This window comes from Buceros rhinoceros, unplaced genomic scaffold (assembly GCF_000710305.1).
Source record: "Buceros rhinoceros silvestris isolate BGI_N320 unplaced genomic scaffold, ASM71030v1 scaffold13153, whole genome shotgun sequence".
In the NCBI taxonomy this organism is placed as follows: domain Eukaryota; kingdom Metazoa; phylum Chordata; class Aves; order Bucerotiformes; family Bucerotidae; genus Buceros; species Buceros rhinoceros.
Window position 1 is genome coordinate 4,672 of NW_010401863.1, and position 9,098 is coordinate 13,769.

A 9,098-nucleotide genomic window follows, 5' to 3' on the forward strand; every position below is an offset into this window, starting at 1 on the left:
GCATCACAGCGAACGGCAGGACAAGCTGAGCAGCTGGTTGCTCTTTCCTCCGCTGCTGACTCACCTGGTTCCTGATCTGCCGGTGCATAAGATCCTTCTTCACCTGGAGAGCTTCGAAGGCAGCCTTCTGCATCTCGATCTAGGGGACAGACAGCATCCTGCTGAGTGAGGTTCCTGATGCAGCTCCAAGTGGGCTGAAAGCTCTCGCAGCAACTCGTGTACCAGCACCTCGACAGCGCTTACTCTGGGCAACAGCGTCCTGACCACACCACGACTGAGATCCCTCCGTCCCAAAGGGTAAAACCCACTCGAGAGACAGAGACAGAAGCTACAGTCGTGTTCTTCAGACACACATTTGGAGCATGAACCCACCGCTCACTTTCAGCAGCGCTGAGCACCCAGGCTGTGCGACGGGGCGCCGCTGCCCAGCGCCTCTGAAAAATGAGCTGCAGAGCTCCCCAGTTCCAAACGCGGCACTCAAAAGGAGCAGAGGCTTCGAAAAAGGCTGCCTGAAGGCAGCGTGCCCCAGGTCAGCCAGGAAACCTGCCAAAAAGACAGGACTTGTGTCTCAAAATCCTCTCTACTCATGGTGAGACCAGTTTAGCTTCCCAGGGGCTGCGCTGCTGTCCTTTCTGAAAACCTGCTGCCTGGTTAAAAAATAAACACCTGTTTCTTCCACCCACCCAAGCCAGTTTGTTCGAGTACCAGATGCTCAAAGCTTAGCACACGATGTTAAATACAGTAATTTCAGCGCACAGTAACTTTTGCTCCTGCGGCCCTCCCTGCACCCTGCACCCTGCACCCTGCCTTCGCGTGCAGGTGCTTTCCCTCGATCCCCCAAGCCGCGTGCTCCCTTGCCCACCTGCTGCAAGATCTGACTAACAGCTTTGTTCTGATCCAGCTGTTGCCACGCCAGGATTTGCTGGAACTTCTGGTCCATCTCAGCTAGGCTGGAAGAGGATGGGTTTGCCATGGAGTTACTGCCAAGTCTGAGACTCTCAACACAAACACGAGCAAAAGCGGACAACGGGGAATCCAGGAATGGAGAAATTTGTTACTGAACAAGATTTTACTGACGGATTTGAAACCTCCTTCCCTAAAAACCAAACCTGCACCACAGAACGAGCCAGCACAGAAGCACCGCTGCCTGCACGTGCACAGCTCAAAGTCCCCGCAGGGGCTGCTGCTGCCCCGGCAGGTGCTGGGGTGAGGGGGTTGCAGGTCGGTACCCTGCGCTGGGAGGGGGGTGCTGATGGAGGAGCCCAGACAATGTGGCCGTATATTGCCTGCACTTGCAGGCAGGACCGTGCCTGCCCCCTGCCTGTGCTGGGCTGGTCACAGGCACACCAGGTTGTTTCTGTTCAGTGGCAGATGCTGCCAGGCTAAAATTTCTCACCTTCTTGTAACTGGAGCGAGCCAGAACGCTCCCTGTACCTACGGCCATGCAACGGTCCTACACAAACAGCATCCTTGAGACCACCCTGGGAGGTGAGGGAAGGAGCTCTGTGCCAGAGCTGGACACTGAACTGAGTAACAAACAGGAAGACCAGTCTAATTCCACCCTCCCTGCTTAGCAGAATTATATAAAGTAAAATAATCAGTGTAAGAACCGGTGGTAGTTCACCCAAAGTCGATAAACATGCACATTCTTGTGGTTAGAAGGCGGTTTGTTTAACGAAGCTTGGCAGTTTCTTTAACTTCCCTTGTCACCTGCTCTTACCCCGCTGTCCTGCTGCCCTCCAGGACCTGCACGAGTTCCTGGCTCTATACATGGGAATCACACCGGGGACTGCGGGAAAGAAAGGGGCTTTACAGCAGTCCCACCAGCCCCAGCACCTCCCACCGTACCTGGAGCAGGCCTGGTTGACAAGGTCTTGCCGACGAGACTCGTAGGTCATTTGGATGAGCTTGTTCTTGTAGCTCTCGGCCAGCATCTGTTGCATGGCAGCTGGGAGACAGAGGGGCTGTCAGTCCGCGTGGGCAGCAGGCAGCTAGAACGGGCACTGCCACCGCTGCTGTGGTCACCGGCAGTTAACAGCGCCTTCCCTCCCGTCGTTCATTTCCGAGCAGCCTCATTCAGCTGCAAGATCCAGAGCTATTTACTGGGAGCTCTGCCTCTGCTCGCATCAGTTCAGTGCTCGGAGCCGTCACTGCCTGCCGACCCCTGGGTGGGCTGCAACTCCGCCCATCCCACCATGAGTAACCCATCCTTGCGGTGACAACACACAGCCCCCAGGTCCCTCACAGCCCCAGCAGATTGGTCCATGGTCATCAGGAGCAGAAAAGGCTCCCTAGCATCGGCTTCCGCCTCATGAACCTGCCCTGGTAGCTGTACCTGTTTGGTACCTTTGAAACCTGGAGCACTTTGTGTGCTCACACCCAAACTCCCGTGTGCCACGCTGCAGCTACACGTGGAGCACACCTGGCACCTCAGAGAGAACTGCCAGAGCTGATGGTGGAAGCAGGGGATCAGCCATGGTACACGTGCAATGCAGCTCTGCTCCACCGCACCAAGCAACACGGCAAGAACCTGTGTGTGACAGGGCGTCTCCCACGTGTTGTCATCATTCAGCGCATCTCCAGGGGAACCAGGTCTTTCCTGCACCCTGCCACCCCAAAGACTCGTCTGGACTTACAGGCCACTTCCCTTCTGTGTAGCTGCTCCGCCTCCTCCTGTGTTATTGCCATCAGCTGCTCCATCCTTATTCTGCCCAACAAACAAGACCAGTTCAGCCACTCCTCCAAACAAGCACTATCTCAGCTCTCCTCCGCCCACCCAGCTCACCGGGCAGGTTCACCCTGCCGCCTGCTCGGGAAAGCCACTTGCTTATCAGAGACACAAAAGTCCCAGTGATGTCCTGTTATGGAACCTCGACGTCTGTGGGAGACAACACGAAGGGTGCTCATTCCCACCTCCCCTGTCCTCATCCCAGCACAAACACACACCACAGCACTTAACAGATCCGGAACTAGTGTGGCTGGAAAACTATCTGACACACAAAGGGATTATTTCCAGCCAGGTCAGCGTCCCCATCCAGTTACTGTGCCCCAGCACAATCAGTTGGCTGAAAGGAGAGGGCAGCATATAGGCAGGGGAGAGCTGGGGACAATCACTTCTGGTGGCAAAGCCAGCTCAGAGCGCTGGCTGAACGCCAGCATTGCTTTCACGGACTCCTCCAGGCCCCTGCACCTTACTGGACCATCTCCATCGATCCCTTACAGCTTTCTGTTGGTCCTTGATAGTTACTAAGGGGTTACTTCCCAAACTCCTTAGCTAGGGCCATGTGGAGACGAGAAAGGGCTAAAATCACCATCCCATTGCGCTTGCCAGACTGGGTAAGACCAGGCACATCTAGTCCAGTGTCTTGCCTACAACAGCGACCAGAACCAGCTGCAGGTATGAGATGAACCTCCCCCGATGCAAAGTGGATTCGGACTGGTGGTTCTGAAAGAAAGGTCCCCGCCCTCTTCCCAGCTTCCTGCCCCTTTTCTAGAAGCGCTGATTTCAAAGACACTCACCTCTCATTCTCCAAGGATTTCAGAATGTCTGAACTTTGTTTTTGCCTAAAAAAAAAAGATAAAACAAGAGGTCTCCATCAAGCTGAGCAGAACATCCCACTCTCCCAGAGGGCAGAAAACAACTTTGCCTCTCGGGCACAAAAGAGCAGCTTTAAGCAGGCTGGTAACCTTGTGTGAGCACCAGCCCAGCACCAGCCCAGCACCAGCCCAGCAGATCTAGGCAGTGGTGCCTTCAAATACTTCAAACATGCACCTTCCATGAGGAATGCAGAGTTTTTCCACAGCACTGCAACGCACCAACAGCACGTGTGTGAAAAACAATCTTCTAAGATGTCACATTCCAACACCTTTAAATGGGACTTCGGCGGTTCAACAGCTAAGTTACCTCCTACAGCCATCGATCCTGACCAGCTCCAAAACTCTCCGAAAAAAGGCAAAATGAACCGCACAGAATGGGACAAAATAACACAAGCCCCCAAGGGACAGAGTTCACTGCAGGATGCCCTGGGACCTACCTCTGGTTGTCCTCTAGCAGCTTCTGGATACGGCAGGCAATGCCTTGCTCCGCTTGCTTCAACTGCTGCAGCAGCTTCAGGCGCTCCTCCTCCAGACAGCGCTGGTGCTTTGTCAGACCCTCCTCCAGCCTCAGCTGGTCCTAAGCAAGAGAGAACCCAAGGAGAGAGCGGTCAGGTTAGGGAAGGCAGCGTCTTGGATGGGGCCTGTCTGGAGAAGACCCACCTCTCTCACTGTCTGCAGTATCTCGTCCTTCTGACTGCTGAGCTGCTGAACAAGCAGAGCATGTTCTCTTTGCCCCACGTTCAGGAGTCGCTCAAATTCCAGCTTCTCCTGCATTTTTTTTTCCTGAGAGGAGTAAGAAGAAAGACGAATGGCAGACACCAGTGGAGTGCTGGCTCTGCTGCTTCCCCAGCAAGAACAAGTTCTGGCAAAACCATAAAATGAGGCACAGTGATCCCCCCAACCACCAGCCAGCAAGTCAAAAGGCAAACAGGAGGCTGGACTAGGGGATGGAAATATTCTCTCCTTAGGAGCCCCAAAATGGTGCAGCAGGAGCTGCTGCTCTCGTTATGACAGTCTCCAAACTCCCCCCAACTCACTTCGAAGCCATGAAGTGCCCGGGCATTCACCCACACGACTGGAGGAGCCAATACAAACACCCAGAGGGAAGCCCCAACTTCAGATGGGGTTCAACTCCAGATGGCGAGGGGACCCCCTTGTCTGGAGACAGCAGAGGGACAGCAGCAGCCAGCCTGGAGCAGCTCCAGCCAAGGGTAAACTGCATGACAGGAGCTTCTGACTATGTCGAAGAGAGTCTTGAATGGGGGAGGAGACCAAGACCAGTGACATAAAAAGAAGAGCAAACTGAAAAAGCAGCCAGGTGAGGGGAACGGAGGAGAGAAGCACGGAACACCAGGAGAGAGCAGGAACACTGGCACTACGAGCCAAAGGGTGAAGTCGTGGAGGGGCTGGAGCCCGGGGCAGGGGCGTACTGAGCGGTCACCCAGTCTGCCCACCGCCTGTGGAAACCTAACGGAGCTTTCCGCACAGAGAGGCAAGAAAAAAGCCACTCGTGTGAACACCCCGGATCCAACTCTGCAAACACAGACTGATTTAAACCAGAACTGCTCGCTCACGAGAGGGGCCGCAGCTCAGCGGCTGCGTGTGTCACAGTCAGCCACAGGTTCCCCCACGCCCCCACTTGTCTCCTGCAGTGAGGAGTGAGCAGCTTTGGGGGCGTTCTGCAAGAACTCCATTCTCAGAACATTCAGTTTTGGCTGAGAAACTGGGTAGAGGGAGGGGAAACGACGAAAAAAGTGGAGCTATTCTGCAGCCCAAGCATTTGCAGGTGTTCATCCTTACCTTCCGCTTCTCATAATCCAAGAATTTGTTCTGAAAAACAAGGAATGTCAACAGACATTTACTCCCAGGAGTAATTATCTGTAGGTAATTAGCCCACACTGTGTCTTCCCCTAACAGTAAAGACATCAGCCAAAGGCGTAAGATTAACACGCCCTCAAGTAGTCATTCATGCTTCTCCAGGGTCAAGGAGAACTTGCTAAACAGCACAGGAACAGCAGAGCTTCTCATCACTACACGCCTCACCTTTCCCAGGCTGGAATCGTGAGGTTCTTCTGCAGTTTGCTGCCCCCCAAAAGCCCACACGTGTTACCATGCTGCACAAACTGTGTCCCACTGGCACCCCGGGCCCCCGACCACACCACTGCTTCCGAGGATGCAGGTAGGAGTCAGCAGGATGTAGGAGCCACCCCACCCGCAGTGCTACGCCTGCTTCTGGGCGCTGATGCTCTCTTGATCCCAAAAGACACCTCTCATGGCAGGAAAGATGGGGGTGATGTGCTAAGTGCTGTGAGATCCACTGATGGAGGGGAGAGACAAGTCCGAACCCCACTCACACAACTTCACACGCTGTGGGGCCTCACCTGCCACTCGCTCTCCTCCTCCAGGTACTTGTGCACTGCCCTGTCCTCCCCATCCACCGATGTTCCTCCTCCATCACTCTCCAGTGCGGGGAGCACGTACTGCGAGGGAGGGTAGTAGGCAATCCCGCACTCTGGAAGGTATCAGACACAAAACAAGAACAGTTGGTGCTCAAAGACCTCCCTGGCAGCACGGCGAGGGCTGGCTGGTGTGAGACACTGCTTCCAGCCGTGCTCCCTCTCCCCAGGCACAGACGAGTGCCCAAAAGAGCCCCTTCAGCTCAGGCAGATTTAAGGAGCAGCTCCAAGAGGAGGTAGTTCCTACAGGGAGAGCAGGAAATGGAGGTTAATCGGCTCAGGAAGAAACGCTGCCTTCACACGGGTTCAGGCACGCTGACTTATGCAGGGCTGCGCATGTTCCTGCCCGTCTCAAAACAAGCTCTGCCTGCCCTTTAATTTCAGGGGTTAGCACAACGTCTCGCGGGGTCCTTCCCCTGTATAAAACCTCTTCCAAACCTTCCTGTCTGTTTTAAACTCAGTGTTGACATATGCACATCTTCGTCCTCTGAGTTTCCCATCTGGTTTCATCTTAAACCATCAGCCTGCAGCCCCCAGGTCCCTTCTCACAGAAAATGAGGGCAGAAGGGACCTTGAGTGACTATTGAGTCTCCATGTCCCAGGGCAGCTGTACCTGGACAATGCCGAATCCTCCCTCTTGGGAAAATACAAACAAGAAACCGAAAACACAGGGGGCTGTGATGGCTTCTCACAGTCACTCAGACTCTGGTGTTCTAACAAAACCATGATACATTTTGGTAGGACAGTCAGAAGCCAGTAACAGGCACAGGCTCCTCTTCTGCCGTCTGCCAGCGAAGACACATAACCCACCGCCCAGCCTGCCATGTGCTCAGAGCATCGGACCCCACCCCCGGCAGAGGCAGCCCAGGCGTCGGGCCCTCACTGATGCCATCTCTGAAGGCAGCAGCTAGTGAGAGCACGGCACAGCGCCCCAGGTTCTCAGCGCCACCCAGGCTGCTGCTGCTTACCTCTGCAGAGGAACTGCTGGATGGACTCTGTACCCGCCCGGCAAACATCCGCTGACGGGTAGGTCATGGAAGAAGCATCCAAGGTCAGTGTCTCCAAAAAGAACACACAATGCTGCAGGTTACTCTGGTGGCCCAGCCAGAGCCCAGCTGCAGTTATTCTTGCAGCTCCCCACACTGCACTCAGGGAGTGATAATTTCATGTTACTCTAAATTCTGACTTAAGCACAAGTTTGTATCGACTTTCTGCTGGGTGTTTGACCCCTTTCAGAGGTGACTGCACTGTCTCTTATTTGGGAGCTTCTGAGCTGGTCCTTCAGTGTAAGATCTCCCTCACGCAGACAGGTCTTTGTGTTCAAACCCAAGAGGGCACAGCACTTCTCAGCTACAGAATTTTTCTCCCAATTTCTGTGTGCTGGAGCCCTTAAGCATGATGCACGGAAGGGATGGTGGAACGAAGGACAGAGAGAAGAGGGGAAACAGCAAGAACAAGTGGAAGGACCACTTGCTATTTTGTCCTACTGTGGCCACCGAAAGGACCTAACGCTGCCTCCTGTAGAGAAGGGCACAGCAGGAAGAACCAAAAAGGAGCCGCTTCACCCAGCACAGGGGTGCGAGCTGCACAGACCCCTCATCTCAGAGACCGCTCGCTAGAGAAGCGAAGCTTAACGTCGTCTGTTGGAGACAGGAGAGCATTTATTCACACCCTCCACGCTGGTGTGTGAGTCAGCCCTGCTGTCTGACATCTGCACACTTCAGGACTGACGAGTTTGGCAGCCAGGAGGTGACACAGCCATAAAAATCTCGATGCTTGTCCTATTTTGAGTGTGCACCCCAGGGAGCCAGAAACCATCGCGGAGGCTGACAATGAGTCAGAGACCTGCCACGGCGATGGGGGCAAAAACCTCGCTGGAAACCTCCCGTCTGCTCATTTCGAATCAGCCTTGGTGGAAGGCGGCTGAGTCAACCCCAGCACAAGCCCTAAAAATTCTCTTCCTGTGCTAAATTTATGATGGCATTAAGCATGCAGGAAGGGAAGCAGCCTGCCACAGAACACCCAGCCTGGGCAGGGGAGAGGCAGAGGTGGCGGGCTGGGCACGTACCTCCAGCGTGCGGACGTGAGCCAGCACCCGCGGCAGCTCTCGCAGCACGTTCTCGCTGATATCCAGCGTGCGCAGACTCCGCAAGCCGCTCACAGTGGCAGGCAGCTCCTTCAGCCTGTTTCCTAGAGAGGAAAGTCGTTCAGTCCCACATGACTTTCCCAAAGCAGGACCCAGCAAGTTCATCTGCTTGAACACGGATCCGTAATCACACTTATGGCTCATTTTCTGAACTCTGCTGCAGGGAGGGGGCTCTCACGGCTCAGATGAGGACTCCACGGGCTGCCACTGCCCACCAAGGCAAACGGGGAGCAAGATCTACTTGCACGCAGCCCAAGTGCAGAGGTCCTACATGCTTTCTCATGCCAAAACGACCTTCTCAGCTGAGGTCTCTGCTGCAGGCTGGATCTGTGCTCGTTAGCAGGAGAATATTTGTAACACAGAGTCTTCTTCCCTTCGGTGGAGGTACCAGGGATGGGAGAGCAAGTCTTATGAGGAGCAGCTGAGGAAACTGAGGTTGTTTAGGCTGGAGAAAAGGAGGCTCAGGGGAGACCTTATCGCTCTCTACAGCTCTCTGACAGGAGGTTGTAGGGAGGTGGGGGTTGGTCTCTTCTCCCATGTGACAAGTGACAGGACAAGAGGAAATGGCCTTAAGTTGCACCAGGGGACATCTGGGTTAGACATCAGGAAGAACTTGTTTACAGAGCGGGTGGTCAGCCATTGGCATGGGCTTCCCAGGGCAGTGGTGGAGTCCCCGTCCCTGGAGGGGTTTCCCAGCCCTGTGGAGGTGCTGCTGAGGGACCTGGCGGTGCTGGAGGAACCGTTGGACTTGATGATCTTAAAGGTCTCTTCCAAACAGATGATTCTGTGATTCTATGAGCTGAATGAAAACATCACAGGTAGCAAGTCTGACCCAAGGGCAAGGAGATGAACAGCACGGCAGGGCGCCAAGGAGGGGGCTCAGCACCACATAACAACCA

General features: G+C 54.6%; 1 protein-coding gene across 1 annotated transcript in view; it reads right to left on the minus strand.

Moving 5' to 3' along the window:
- The window catches only part of LRSAM1 (leucine rich repeat and sterile alpha motif containing 1), a gene marked incomplete at its 3' end in the record, with an annotated part of 20,333 nt that overhangs the window by 4,619 nt on the left and 6,616 nt on the right, over window positions 1-9,098 (minus strand). Inside the window, exons 7-17 of the mRNA XM_010132424.1 lie at window positions 8,122-8,243; window positions 7,022-7,112; window positions 5,979-6,109; window positions 5,398-5,427; window positions 4,258-4,380; window positions 4,035-4,174; window positions 3,520-3,564; window positions 2,637-2,707; window positions 1,849-1,948; window positions 863-950; window positions 65-139 (exon numbers count right to left, since the gene is read on the minus strand). Of these exons, the coding sequence (XP_010130726.1) occupies window positions 65-139; window positions 863-950; window positions 1,849-1,948; window positions 2,637-2,707; window positions 3,520-3,564; window positions 4,035-4,174; window positions 4,258-4,380; window positions 5,398-5,427; window positions 5,979-6,109; window positions 7,022-7,112; window positions 8,122-8,243 (1,016 nt within the window). The remainder of the gene's footprint in view (window positions 1-64; window positions 140-862; window positions 951-1,848; window positions 1,949-2,636; window positions 2,708-3,519; window positions 3,565-4,034; window positions 4,175-4,257; window positions 4,381-5,397; window positions 5,428-5,978; window positions 6,110-7,021; window positions 7,113-8,121; window positions 8,244-9,098) is intronic.